The sequence below is a fragment of the Electrona antarctica genome, assembly GCF_951216825.1.
Source record: "Electrona antarctica genome assembly, chromosome: 7".
Classification (NCBI taxonomy): domain Eukaryota; kingdom Metazoa; phylum Chordata; class Actinopteri; order Myctophiformes; family Myctophidae; genus Electrona; species Electrona antarctica.
In genome coordinates, this window is record NC_136812.1 from 44,143,388 (window position 1) to 44,158,414 (window position 15,027).

Here is a 15,027-nt window from a genome sequence, read left to right on the forward strand (position 1 = left end):
ATGCAAGGCACCAACCTGCACATCGGGAGCAATTAGCGGTTGAGCGTCTTGCTCAAGGACACATCGACCATAATTCTGGCCTGGGGATTCCCAGGATCAAGCTGGGAACCTTGCGGTTCCCATCCAGCCACTCTACCGGCCACTCTACCCCTGAGCCACTTCCGCCCTGTTGGGGTTAGGATTCGAATTTGGGTTGGGGCTGAGGGCACATAGGGTTGAGGGGACACGGTTTGCTATGGTACTGTAGATGCCTTTGTTATTTTGTATGCGTTTCCTGCTGTGAGATCTTCCCTATAGGCCTGAATGTTGGGGTGCTTTTATGCTGCCCATGCATTTTGTTAATGTCTGTTTACTGTGCATGTTGTGTATGCACTTATATGTTTCTTAAATTTTAAATCATCAACCTGCCCAGGAACTACGGATGAATATTAGCCTACATATATTGTCACGTATGGTGTGCAGACCATTTTCTCTCAGCATATTATCCAGCAGTCACGATTTATCACAATTATCTTTACTCATAAGACATTCAATTCATTGTAATATGCATAAGTGATCATTTTACAACATTCATTGGCTGATAGGAGTAGTAGCAATTTCATGTTCAAGAATCCAGTTACTCAAATCATGAACAAATAAAAACAATGGGTAAAAAAAAGGAAATACTTGTAATTGTATACAATTCCTAATATACTGTACATAGGCTAACTACAATTAATGCAATGGATACTTTATTGAAATCGAATTAATGTAATCAATACATGTGATAAAGACAGTTTTCAAATGTGTTCAATAAGTTTTGCAACATTGCGACATTGAGCTCTTCATGGAAAAGGCAAGGGCCAGGTTAACCTGACCTTGAATGACTGTGACATGTCTCCTTTTTTACTTTATGATACTAGAGCATGGTACCATCGATGATGCTGATAATGGAAAACTGTCATGTTTAGTTAATGACAGATTTCAACAGATACACAGTCAACAACATTTTGCTATAAAAGACAACCCCTGTATGTAATCCGTTTATTCCACCAGCCATGAGGGGGATTGTGCTCGCCCTGACTGTAGCCCTTGGTAAGTATAGTGTTTTTGCTAATTTTGTTGTTTGTTGCCATAGTTAAGGAGGGGTAAAGTAAATACTGGCCATTTCCACAGAAAGGGATTAAAAATGTAGGAGTACAACTGATATCACAAGTTGCTTTTGATATAGCAGTGTTCAAGCAGAAATAACATATAACTGTTTTTATACAAAGTAGGGTGATACTGATGACATCACATACGAACAAATCAGTTGAGCTGTTCCTGAGAGCAATTTCCATAAAAGCCCTTATATGATGAGAAAGCCTGATTGTTCAAAATTGCATATTTGTGGAGATAGAAAACACACAGGGGAGCGCACAAAACACAAAACAATTGAAAAAGTTGATTTTTCTGTACAATCTCTAGTCTATAACAGGGGTATAACACCAACTCTATATGTGTAGTTTTTTTTACATCAGATTACAGAGCGTCGCAGTCTCGAGAGACCCGGAAAATAATTCCCTGTTCATTTTCCTCATAGACTTTTCAAAAAGTATTTATTTAAAGACGTTTACGCTGCGGACAAAGCCATCTCGAGTTGTGACACATCATGACAATAAACACAATGTTTGGGCCAAACAAAGACACTTTTTTGTTGTTTTTATTCTTTGTAATTATTTGTTTGGTCCAAAATATTGTGTTTGTTGTCATGATTTGTCACAACTCGAGTTGGCTTTGTACGACGCTTATAAGGTCTTTAAATAAATACTTTTTGAAATGCATTGGGAATTATTTCCTGGGCCTGACGTCGTCATGAAAGGGGGCGGGACTGAGACGCTCTATTGACAATCAATTCTTATTTTGCAGCGGCCGCCCATCTCCCATGGCACTATGGTAAGTTTATATGAACAGTAAATGTGCACATTGTGAAAGCTATTTAGCTATTTATTTGTGAAATTATTTTTAAAAGCTACATCATGTTTTTAAACTACAATAACATATGTATTCATCTTTCATTGTTGATAAATTCTGCATAGATATCATGTGTTATAACTTCTTGTTTTAGTACCTGAGTTTGCAGCCGGTAAGACCTATGTGTACCAGTATGAAGCCGAGATCTTGGGTGGTCTGCCTGAGGAAGGCCTGGCTAGAGCTGGAATCAAAGTCGCAAGCAAAGTTCGGATCAGCGAAATGAGCACAGGGATCTTCATTCTGAAGGTAAACTCAGCATTTATAAATTACATGTAGGTAGGCGTATGAATTTAAGTATTTCATGTGGGTTATGGACAGGAATTCAGGACCTCTACGTAAATTATTTGTAATTGAAAATTGGCTTTTCCCCCTCTAGCTTGTGGATCCTGAGATCTTTGAGTACAGTGGCATCTGGCCGAAAGACCCCTTTGTACCTGCAACCAAGCTGACTTCTGTCTTGGCTGCTCAGCTCTTGACTCCCATCAAGTTTGAGTATGCAAATGGTATTGTGGGCAAGGTGTTTGCACCAGAAGGGGTCTCCACTACTGTGCTGAATATCCACAGAGGTATCCTGAACATCCTTCAGCTCAACATCAAGAAGACCCAGAATGTTTACGAGATGCAAGAGGTTCAAATTAATTCTATTCTATATGATTATAAACCAAAAGGCCAGGGTGATATTTGAACTCCCAAATAATTTCTGTTCTCTTTAATACTCCAGGTTGGAACCCAGGGTGTGTGTAAGACTCAATATGTCATTAGTGAAGACACCAGGGCTGAACGTATCCATGTGACCAAGATCAAGGACCTAAACCAATGCCAGGAGAGAATCATGAAAGACATCGGTTTGGCTTACACCAAGCACTGTGCTGAGTGCGAGTCTACAACTGTAAGGAACATTTCTTGAAACTATGCTTAAATTTGTTTTGCACACACACTCCCTGGATGCCAACAATGAACCTCTGCCCCGCATTTTCTGTTATAGCGCCACCATGAGGCAGCTTTTCACATTTTTTACCTAAAACTGCACCGATCTGCGTGAAACGTTGCATGCACACTCCCTAGAGGCCAAGGACAAACCTTTGACCTGCATTTTCCGCATCTGCCTTTTATAGCGCCACCAGGAGGCCGACTTTTGTAAAACACATTTTTTTATATTACTCCTCCAGATTCTGTCCAAAAATCACACAAATCGTTACACAGTATCTCTATGGTCATGTGCTCAAGTCGGATCTGTCCCATATTTCATATTCCATCCTAATTGGCTATAATTGGCTTTCAAAGTTTGCAAGATTGGCCCGTTTTGAACAAAAGCCTCAAATCATGAACGCAGCATGCAATTTACGTGAAATCTTTCACACATTTTCTTACTAGGCTGAGGAATATATCCCACCCTTTTCACATTGGCCTGTTGTAGCGCCACCAACAGGTTGATTTTTGCAAAACACATTTTTGCAACAAAATGCCTCAAATCATCCAATTGCCATCAAAGGCAAACATGTTTATATTACTCCTAAACATTTTGCCAAACATCTCACACAGTCCTATCCTCCTGGTGGAGACCTGTGCCCAGAAGGGCACTTTTTCTAGTTATTATTATTTTGTGCTGGGGTAATTGTGAATTGTGTCTATGCAGAGAGGAATGGACATGAAGGGTGGTTCTGCATTCACCTACATTATGAAGCCAATGCACGCTGGTGCTCTGATAATGGAGGCATCCTCCACAGAGATCATTCAGTTCTCACCTTTCAACATCATGAATGGTGCTGCCCAGATGGAGGCTAAGTATGTAGTTGAGATTTCTTTCTCTTTTTAAAGTGTACAAGGAAGATTTTTTAAATTAACTAGTTCTTAAAAACCTTTTCACAGACAATTTCTGAAGTACCTTGATGTTGAGAATGCCGTGGCGGAGCACCTTAGGGAAGAGTTTATCCACCGTGGATCTCTGCAGTATGAGTTTGGCACAGAGCTTTTACAGACACCCATCCAGCTGCTGAGGATCACCAACCCAGAGGCTCAGGTACTGAGAACCATTTCCTCTTCTGAAGATTATTTTCAACTTTCTCCTTTGGCAAACACAACATAACACTGGAAGTATTGTTCCTTTTTTCTTCTTGACAGATTGTTGAGATTCTGAACCATGTGGTGGCCTATAATGTAGACAAGGTCCATGAAGATGCCCCCCTGAAGTTTATTGAACTTGTCCAGCTGCTGCGTGTGGCCAAATTTGAGATGATTGAGGATATCTGGACTCGGTTTAAAGTCAAGCCAGCTTACAGGTAGCGACAACAAAATCTAAAAATAAAGCAAAATAAATCATGAAAATGTCTTGAAAAAAATCTAAGGAGAGTTTCTCCATTTTCAGACAATGGATCCTGAGTGCTGTTCCTGCCATTGGAACTCATGCTGCTTTGAAGTTCATCAAGGAGAAGTTTATTGCTGATGACATCACTATTTTTGAGGCCAGTCAAGCTCTGCTGGCATCGGTGCACATGGTGACAGCTGACATGGAGGCCATCAAGCTCATGCAGGTACTATAGGTCAATCCTTAATGAGATTGTACAATTAAATTTCATTAACTATTTCATCACATTATGAATTAAGATGTTATAACAGTGCTTTCTCGTCACCTCTCTTCAGCACCTGGCTATTAACCCCAAGGTTAAGGAAGTCCCAGTTCTGCGTGAAATTGCCATGCTAGGCTATGGTACCATGGTTGCCAAATTCTGTGTTGAGAACCCAGTATGCCCAGCTGACCTAGTTAAGGTTGGTTTATGTAATTGTTATGTCCATAAAAACCTTAACTTCAGTTAATGAAAGTAAAATTTTAATGGTAATATTATTGTTCTCTTGTGCCTTCCATAGCCAATCCATGACCTTGTCGCAGATGCTGTAATGACCAGGGGTAAAATTGAGGAACTAGTACTTGCCCTTAAAGTTCTGGGTAATGCCGGTCATCCCGCCAGTCTTAAACCAATCATGAAGCTTCTCCCTGGATTTGGCTCTGCTGCTGCCTCTCTGCCCATGAGAGTCCACGTTGATGCAGTCCTGGCTCTAAGAAATATTGCAAAGAAGGACCCCAAGATGGTAAGAACAGAGATCCTCAGTCCGTCTCCTTACCTTACCAACAGTTCACAAACCTTTAACATGCCCATTCAATTTAAAATTTTGTTTGCGCTTTTTATCTTTGTGATTTAGGTCCAGCAAGTGGCTGTTCAGCTGTTCATGGACAGGGCTGTGCAACCGGAGGTCCGCATGGTTGCTGCTATTGTCATGTTTGAGACTAAGCTCTCCATGGGCTTGGTGTACACACTTTCTAATGCCATTGAGAATGAAAGGAACCTGCAAGTTGCTAGTTTGGTCTACTCTTACATGAAGGCCATGACCAGGAGCACAACACCTGACTTTGCTCAAGTGTAAGAATCCTAACAGTAATCACTGTAATCACTTGTTTCCATTGTTATTTTAAAAGGATGGTATCTCATAAATGTTTATCTCCCGTTCATTTCAGTGCTGCTGCCTGTAATGTTGCTATCAGGATCCTCAGCTCCAAGTTTGAGAGAATGAGTTACCACTACAGCAGAACCATCCATTATGATGCCTATTACAGTACGAGCATTAACAGTTAATTAATTTACCATTAGTTATTACACTCAGATATCAGACATCTGATGAATTTGTTCTTGTTTTCAGATCCATGGATGATGGGTGCTGCTGCCACTGCTTTCTACATCAATGACGCAGCAACACTTTTGCCAAGAGCTGTTGTGGCCAAAGCCCGCACTTACCTGGCTGGAGCATATGCTGATGTTCTTGAGGTTAAAAACGTTTTCAGTTGCATGTTGACATTTTGCTCAGATGCATAAACCTCATGTGCCACCAGCATATGAATATATATATATATATATATATATATATATATATATATATATATATGGGGTGCTAATCGACCCAGTGGTTTACACACACACACACACACACACACACACACACACACACACACACGCGCGCACGCACGCACGCACGCACGCACGCACGCATGTTCCATAATTCCTCACACCTTCTCTTCATTTTTCATTTTCTTTTATTAGGTGGGAGTAAGAACTGAAGGAATTCAGGAGGCTGTTCTGAAAATGCCTCAGCTTCCTGCGGATGCTGACAGAATTACAAGGATGAAGAACGTTCTCAGGGCTGTGAGTATAAGGACATATAATTATTACATTCTCTCTTTAAAGAACTGTATGTGATCACAGAACAATTTTATTACAAAAGCTGGACTAACTGTCATCATCCCTCAGCTTAATGAATGGAGAGCTCATCCTTCAAGCCAGCCTTTGGCCTCTGTGTATGTCAAATTCTTCGGACAGGAAATTGCATTTGCTAACGTGGACAAAGCCATAGTCGACCAGGCTATTGAGGTACTGAATGTTGTACAGTTACATTAACTTTATAACTTTATATTTAATAATCATTTTACTCTGAATTGAACACTGCATGTCATCATGTACACCATGCATGTTTTCCTACAGCTAGCCATAGCCACTGGTCCTATGATTAAGGCTGAGGGAAGGAGGGCATTTGATGCTCTGCTGGCTGGTATTGAATTCCATTACACTAAACCCATACTTGTCGCTGAGGTACGTCGTATCTTCCCCACTACCATTGGTCTGCCTATGGAGCTGAGTTTCTATACCGCTGCTGTGGCTAATGCTGCTGTTGAGCGTAAGTTAATATTAGCTCAAGCCTAATAGAAACCTAGGTGCTTTACCTTTTAAACTTGACTGAAAATAATCTTTCAATTTTGCAGTCCGTGCAACTGTGACACCACCTCCCTCTGACGGCTTCTTTCCATCCTTCTTTCCATCCACGCTTCTTCATGCTGACACATTTGAGATGATGGCTGCGATGACTCCAAGGTGAAACAAATGGCAGCTCATTCTTCTATTTATTATTATTTTTGAGGGGCGCTAGCCCCTCCTATATTCAGCTGTTAGTGTAGATTTTCGTCTTACACAAACATAAAATTCCCATTGACAATGAATGTAGAATTTACGTCATATGTGGACGAGCAAATCGGCTATTTCTGTCCTACACAAAGTGTTCCCATTGACAATGAATAGAGAATTTACGTCATGTGTCTGAGTAATTACGCCATGATGATGTACGATTATAAGAGTGCCCCTCACTTCACACGGGTGTGGCACTAGCCCCTCCTATATACAGCTTTTGTCCCCCCACGTCTCAAGATTTGCCATTGACAATGAACGGATCAATTAGGTCAAAATTCCGCTAAATATGACGTAAATTAAACATCAACACATTAAACGCCATTGACATTGAAGGGAAAATGTACGTAAACGAGTAAATCAGCTAACCAATCACAGGCAACAGGCATTCTTATTGGCCAGTATGAGATGATGCATGATGATGTATGATGATAAGAGCGCCCCACACGGGTGTGATTTTTTATATATATATCTATTGAAGTGAACGAAATCTGGGATTCACTTTAAGTTCACATTTTCTTTGCCTTTCAGTGTTTCCATGCACACATATGCAGTTATGGGAGTGAATACTGCTTTAATCCAGGCTGCTTTGGTATCAAGAGCCAGAGTCCACAGCATTTTACCTGCAAAGATAGAAGCAAGAGTTGACATGATTAAGGGCAACTTCAAGATTCAGCTTTCACCTGTTCGGGTCGTGGATAGGATTGCATCAGCAGTGTATGTACTATCCTTTTCACCAAATACATTGTATGATTCACCATTTCTCATTCTAAATTCACCTTTCACCTTTTTTTTTCACCATGTATCTTATATATTTAAATTCATATAGTTTTCACCTTTCACTGCAGTGTTGAGACTCTTGCTATTGCAAGAAATGTGGAAGATATTGCAGGTGCAAGAATCACACCACTTATCCCAGCTAGAGCTGCACAAGAGACTTTCACCTCTACAATCTCATCTCATGCTGCAGCCTTGTTTGCTAGTTTGGTGCGTTTGATGCCTGATCCCCTTTAACACATAAAGTTCCATATGATACCAAGACATGTTGGTTATGTGATTATGAGATTGTATTTTTCTGTTTTTCTAGTCAAGTTCATCTGAAATCACTCCTGTTGGTCCCCACATTGCCCGGAAGATGAAAGCCATGAAGGTCTTCTTTAAAAAGAGAATGTGTGCTGCATCCGAGACCATAAAGTTCCATATGATACCAAGACATGTTGGTTATGTGATTATGAGATTGTATTTTTCTGTTGTTCTAGTCAACGTCATCTGACATCACTCCTGTTGGTCCACACATTGCCCGGAAGATGAAAGCCATGAAGGTCTTCTTTAAAAAGAGAATGTGTGCTGCATGGGAGACCTTTGGACTCAAGGCCTGTGCTGATGTTGAGTCTCACAATGCTGCTTTCCTCAGAGACAGCGCACTGTACACCCTGCTTGGAAACCATGAAGCTTTTGTTGAGGTTTCTCCAGGCAAGTAAAGTAGGCTACATGACATCATCTTATTGAGTAACAGAGGTCGTTAAGAATAATAAGTAATTTCTTGTTCTGTTTTGATGCAGCTGCTGGACCAGTCATTGAGAAGATTGAGGTTGAGATTCAGATTGGAGAAAAGGCAGCTGAGAAGATTCTCAAAGTGATCAACATGAGCGAGGAGGAGGAAATCCAAGAGGACAAGAATGTCCTCCTGAAGCTCAAGAAGATCTTGGTTCCTGGTCTGAAGAACGGGTCCTCTAGCTCCAGCAGCTCAAGTTCATCATCCTCAAGCTCCTCCCGTGCCATTGGCAAATTTTCGAGCAGTGCATCCAGCTCTAGCAGCAGCCGCTCCAAGTCTTCATCCATCAGTCGAGCGCCCCATCACTCTTCCAGATCCAGCTCCCGCGTGAGGCTCAAAATCATCTTCTTCTTTTCTGTTGTTTAAATTGCAGACAGTGAGTTGATCGGTTGTCTTTGCCATTACAGCAGTATGACATGGATTTCATCCAGCAGCACGTTCACCGGGTAATTATCGAAAGGCTGTCTAAAGAATTCTCCATCATCAGGCCATCATGCCATATGCTCTGTTTTGACAAACATGTGCCTATTTCATTTGCAGTATGCAACTTCCGCTGCCAGGGCTTCTATCATAAACAGCGCCACCAGCTTCGAGGCCATCTATAAAAAGGTGAGGACATTTCTATCACACCATTCAAAGAAGAAACATTAAAGGTTTCATGACATTCATTTTAATTTATTTTTCGGTTTTCTTTTAGGTTTTATGACCTCAATTAGGCTACACCCAAAAAACCTGAACTTTGAACAGTGTATATTCTGTGGTCTGGAGTTTTCTCTGGGGGTTGGAAGCCCTTTGAGCTGCAATGAAAACAGGCAAAACAGTGAAAACAGTGACATCTGCTGGCAAATCCCATTGACATATATGGGATTTGCAGGCTGCAACATCACAAACAGCAGGAAAATCAGAGCACTTGTTTGAGCCAGAAAACCCCATGCAGACCACAGAAAATCTACTGAATGTTAAAAGTTCAGGTTTTTTGGGTGCAATTGAGCTCAGAAAACCTAAAAAAAATAAAGAGAAATTACAAAAACTTATTTTTATGTCACAATCCCTTTAAGATATATCTGATGCCATTAACCTCACTCCTTGATTTGCATCTTCAGGCCAAATATCTTGCTAACGCTGTCACGCCTGCCATGACTATCATCATCCGTGCGGTGAGAGTTGACCAGAAGGTTCAAGGATACCAGATTGCAGCTTACTTCCTCAGACCTAGATTGCAGATTGTCTTCGCTAACCTTGCTGAAAACGACAACTGGAGAATCTGTGCTGATGGCATGATGCTAAGCTACCAAAAACTCATGGTGAATCTTATCTCAGACTCCAATTTATTTTGATTTCGACTTAGTTGTGATTTGTTTCAAATGGTCTTAATTGTTTCCCATATCATTCTCTTAGGCTAGGATTACCTGGGGTAAGGATTGCAGGCAGTATGGGGCTCAGATGATAGCTGAAACTGGTCTTGTTGGCCCAGACCCTGCTTTCCGCATGAAGATTAGATGGGAAAGGATTCCAGAAGAATGGAAAAGATGGGCTAAGAGGTCTCCAAATCACAATATCACTTTCAGATTCTTAATTAAAAAGTGTATGCATGCAATGTTTATCAAATATCTTTGTCTTTTTCACACAATAGGATTGCTGATTGGATTCCAAACTTTGCCAAAGAACTTGGTGTAAGCCTTGCAAAGGTCAAGAATGCTCCCAAACAGATCCTACTGACTGTGGCTGTTGCCTCTGAGAGTACCCTGAATGTTGTGCTGAAGACACCAAAGGTACACTTTTATTCCTCAATCTATTTATTTATTATTTTTGTTTCATAGCGATCTACAGATAAATTGCATGTATACCATTTGATCTTTTACATTGTATTAATCATGGCTGGTGTTTTCAATTTCAACAGAGGATCATGTACAAACTGGGATGTCATCTCCCTGTTTATCTGCCCATTGGACACACAGCCGCTGAGTTGGACGCCCAGGACAGCCTGCTTGACAAGATCTCCTACATGATTAATAAGGCTCATGCAGGTACTGTAAGAGTATACTGTACATTGTACTAGGGCTGCATGATGATATCGATACGATATACAATATTACCATTTACATTTCATATTCTATATCTTAAGGTGTTGCAAAACTAAAAAAAAATTGTTAGTGAGTTCGCTAACGCACTGGACCAGGGCTAACAACAACGCAACGTCGTACTGGAGCACAGTCCCCGTAGCAACATAGCACAGACCCCTCCCCCCTCACACATACCGTATACACACACACTCACGCACGCACGCACGCACGCACGCACGCACGCACACACACACACACACACACACACACACACACACACACACACACACACACACCAACAGGAGCATGAAAAAGGGAGAACGGAGTGATGGTTTATTTTTCGAGGGGCACAGGCTAAAACAGAGGGATGTTGCAGGCTTTAGAAGTGGACGATATATCGACAATATATCAATATATCGACGATATATCTATATATCGCGATACAGTTGCCTTTTTGCGATACTGATATTGTGCATGTTCATACTTCGATAACAATACGATAGCGATATATTGTGCTGCGTGCAGCCTCCTTACACTGTACAGTGCTTTTATTGTTTTAATAGCTGAATGGTAAAAACAATTAACTAAAATATTCTTTGTTTCTTTTTATTCTAGCTGAGTGCTCCATGGTTGGTGACCAACTGATCACGTTCAACAAAAAGAGCTACAAGAATGTGATGCCCACATCTTGCCCGCAGGTTCTGGTTCAGGATTGCACAGAGGAGCTCAAGTTCCTGGTTCTACTGAAGAAAGATCTCACACTTCAACAAAACGAGATCAATGTAAAAATTGCTGATATGTAAGTGTAGCAAATGTCTAATATTTCTAAAGAAGGAAACCAATTACCTTGTCTGAGAAAATAGATTTTGGCGATATGGCGGTTCATTCATTTCTGAACTCTCTTTCAACAGCGATGTTGAACTAGTCACCAAGAACAATGATGTTGTTGTGAAGGTGAATGGAATGGACGTTCCCATCAGCGGCCTCCCATACCAGCATCCCACAGGTCTCCTATATATTAAAATGTCAAATGAATCTGTCAATCTGAAATTATTCACATTGTTACTTGTTAGAAGACAAATATCCTACTTCACGTCTGTTTTTGTAACAATTACAGCCAAAATCCAGATCAAACGGAGAGGTGCCGGTATCTCTCTCCATGCACCAAGCCTGGGTCTTCAGGAGGTCTACTTTGACGTTAACACATTGAAGGTGAGACATTTGAATATTAATTTAGCACCCTATTTCACTAATTTAAAAACAAGGATTTTTAACAACGTTGTCCCAAAAAGACTAAACTCTATGTCCATAAACCACAAAGGCTTTCTTTGTTCTCAGGTTAAAGTGGTGGACTGGATGAAGGGAAAGACCTGTGGAATCTGCGGTAAGGCTGATGGGGAAGTCAGACAAGAGTACAGCACCCCCAATGGACGTCTGACCAAGAGCTCAGTCAGCTTCGCCCATCAATGGGTGCTTCCTTCTCAGAGCTGCCGTGACACTACTGGTAAAACAAACATACACCTCATCTTGGCGAGTTTACTTCATATGATGATTGGCAAAACAGCATATAAAGTAGGCTACTTATTCACTTAAAGGTCCTACAACATGAAATTAAACTTTTCAATTTTTTTGTGTTTTTTTCACTTTGTGTTTTCTATCCCCACAAATACGCAATTTTGAACAATCAGGTTTTCTCCTCATACAGTATAGGGGCTTTTATGGAAATTGCTCTCAACAGCTCAACTGATTTGGTCATATGCGTGATGTCATCAGTATCACCCTACTTTGTATAATTCCTCCCCCTCTTCAGTCTTCAGTTCCAAATTTTAATTTCCACTTTGTTTACAATGTCTGCCATTGTTGATTTTTCAAGCTAGCATGGAATGGAAAGAAATTACTTGGACTGGCTATATCAGAGTGGTCATTTAGGTTCAAACCATTAGAAATAAATTTGAGGGGCATAAACAATATATTCAATATTGAAAACAAATTTAAAATGCATGTTATAGCTTCTTTAACACTATCATTCTGTGTTGAACAAGTATTCCCACTTGAATTAAGTCTTTAAAGGTGTCCATTACAGACCAACTATAATAATAAATCAGTTCTCCTTTATTTTATTCATAAGTGCACTTAGCCAAGGTAATTTAGTGTGCATTAGAGTGCCACAATTACTAAATGTTCAGGCTTGAAAATATTACAGACGGATGTCTGAACGTTAAAATATCCATATCAACTCGTAGTTTCAGGTGATTTGACCTACGAAATGCTGTGCATACATCCGGTACAATAAACTCATCTCACTTTTACAGAATGTTTCCTGAAGCAAGAATCTGTCAAGCTGGAGAAGCAGATGACCGTTCAGGGCCAGTTGTCCAAATGCTACTCTGTTGAACCTGTGCTGCGTTGTATGCCTGGTTGTGCCCCTGTGGAGACCACTCCTGTCAAAGTCGACTTCCACTGCGTACCAATTGGTGAGTTTAGAAAACAAAAAAAGAAAATGTATGAAAATGTAATGTAAGAATTACATATGTCCTAATTACATTTATTTGTGTTCTTCCTCATTGCAGATTCTAACATGAGTCTTGCCAACATATATCAGAAAAGTGCGGATGTGAGGGAGGCCACACAAGCCCATGTGGCCTGCCACTGTACTCCTCAGTGTGCTTAAATTATTTATTTAAATGTTGTTCGAAATAAATAACAAGAAGCATTGCAACTGAATTGTAAAGTTATTACAAATGTGGTATACATGGAATGCCAATTATTCATCTCTCAGTTACAAATTGCTTTACACTAAAGGTGAGGATAAACAAGATAATAATATAAAGGACAATACATAAATTATGAAAAATCTGAATCATAGAAGTGAGTTTAAGAAGATATTTAAAAGAGGACAGTTTGCTTGCCTGAGATTCCAGGCAGAGAGTTTCTCAGCTAAGAGGCCCTGCTAAATCTACTTCCTATTGTACTGTACTGTATTTCACCCACTTTTTTATTTTTTCTACTTAAAATAAAGATGATTCTGCACTGTATCTACAGTATTACAATAGGCATTGTCACCTTTATTTCATCCATTATCGTAGATCTAACTATTACAGCTCATGACTTGCGTCAGAGAATGTGATATCAAGAGAATGTGATATCAATCCATGGCACATTTGCCTTCATTTGAGTTCATTTCTTATTCACTCAAATTTTTTAGATTAAGCTTTATTTATATAGCATATTTAAAAACAACAGAAGTTGAACCAAAGTGCTTTCCAATCAACAAAGACAAAGACATCAACATTTAGGCCTACACCACAGTCCATAGTCCACCAAAGCAAAAGTACAGCATAAAATATGTATTATTATATTACAATAGATTACAATATTATATTACAATAGAACTGTCACATACTGGAGTGGTCAGAATTACAATTACAGCCAGCGCTCAAAATGTGCGCTTGTTTATTTGTTCCAGTTAAAAGCATAACAGCTGCATTTTGAACCATCTGTAAAGGATAGGGTTATATATTATAATATACAGTAGGTTTGTATTTCTGGAAAATGGAGCCAAGAGGAAGCATATACTGTACAAAGAAAACAACACCGCAATCCTAAGATTGACCCTTGAGGGATTCTGCATGTACGGTTCTGGGGGCTAAGGATGATGAACAGGTCCCAATTTTAAAGGTTCACAACCATTTCGATAGGAGCAGAGTAATCTAGTAAGAGAGTGGCGTTGACCCCCATTGTAACAATGGAATGCGGAAGTGCTCATTCTAGCTCAATGGGATAGTTCCAATGTTTGGAACTATAGCCCATATAGCACCCCGCTTTGCGGCAAGATCAAAGCGTGTCGCCACTCTCTTACTAGATTACTCTGGATAGGAGGTAAACCAATTTACGGCTGCGCCCTATTTTGACTGATTGAATACTTTATTACTTATTAGTCAGAAATGTAAACAGCACATAGCACAGTAAGACAATAAAGCTAAAAGGATAACACAAAAATGTCTTGTTTCCATAAATTCCATTCCATGTATACAATTCATCAACATAGGCTAGCATACGGTACAAACGCTATTATGTACAAAAGAGATGGGAAAGTTACATTTACGTAGATATATTTTGGTCTCCTGGTAGATGTTTTTTCAGGCCAATTTTGGAAAGAATCAGCGTTGCAAATAATTTAATGGGCACTGCCAGGGCATTCCACATTTTGGTGGCAGAGCAGTAGAATGAGAACTTTCACAATTTGGGTGGTACCAGATCATGGTTGCTCCCTCTGGTGTTGTGGCTCTCACTTTAGAAACGTATTCGTACGTATGAGGAATGGATATTGAGGGCACTGACTATCTTAAATACCAATCCCAGTGGTATGTGCTTAACCCTGTCTTCTACCCTGAGCCTTAACTAGCAAAGC

At 40.1% G+C, this 15,027-nt stretch overlaps 1 protein-coding gene across 1 annotated transcript; it reads left to right on the forward strand.

Annotated features, from left to right (window-relative positions):
- Positions 1 to 1,894: 1,894 nt before the first annotated feature.
- Positions 1,895 to 13,666, forward strand: LOC306927142 (vitellogenin-2-like). The gene is made up of 34 exons (XM_079506814.1): positions 1,895 to 1,914; positions 2,087 to 2,238; positions 2,369 to 2,620; positions 2,714 to 2,881; positions 3,629 to 3,777; positions 3,862 to 4,012; positions 4,114 to 4,271; positions 4,358 to 4,523; positions 4,633 to 4,758; positions 4,858 to 5,079; positions 5,191 to 5,408; positions 5,504 to 5,601; positions 5,686 to 5,810; positions 6,084 to 6,185; positions 6,291 to 6,410; positions 6,522 to 6,714; positions 6,800 to 6,908; positions 7,530 to 7,715; positions 7,847 to 7,985; positions 8,086 to 8,148; positions 8,258 to 8,471; positions 8,561 to 8,880; positions 8,961 to 8,999; positions 9,094 to 9,162; positions 9,657 to 9,857; positions 9,952 to 10,094; positions 10,187 to 10,325; positions 10,454 to 10,580; positions 11,232 to 11,415; positions 11,528 to 11,622; positions 11,734 to 11,828; positions 11,955 to 12,120; positions 12,929 to 13,090; positions 13,187 to 13,666. Exons 2-34 carry the CDS (start codon positions 2,212 to 2,214, stop codon positions 13,285 to 13,287), a joined length of 4,827 nt encoding a protein of 1,608 aa, XP_079362940.1. The 5' UTR covers positions 1,895 to 1,914; positions 2,087 to 2,211; the 3' UTR covers positions 13,288 to 13,666.
- Positions 13,667 to 15,027: the final 1,361 nt, after the last annotated feature.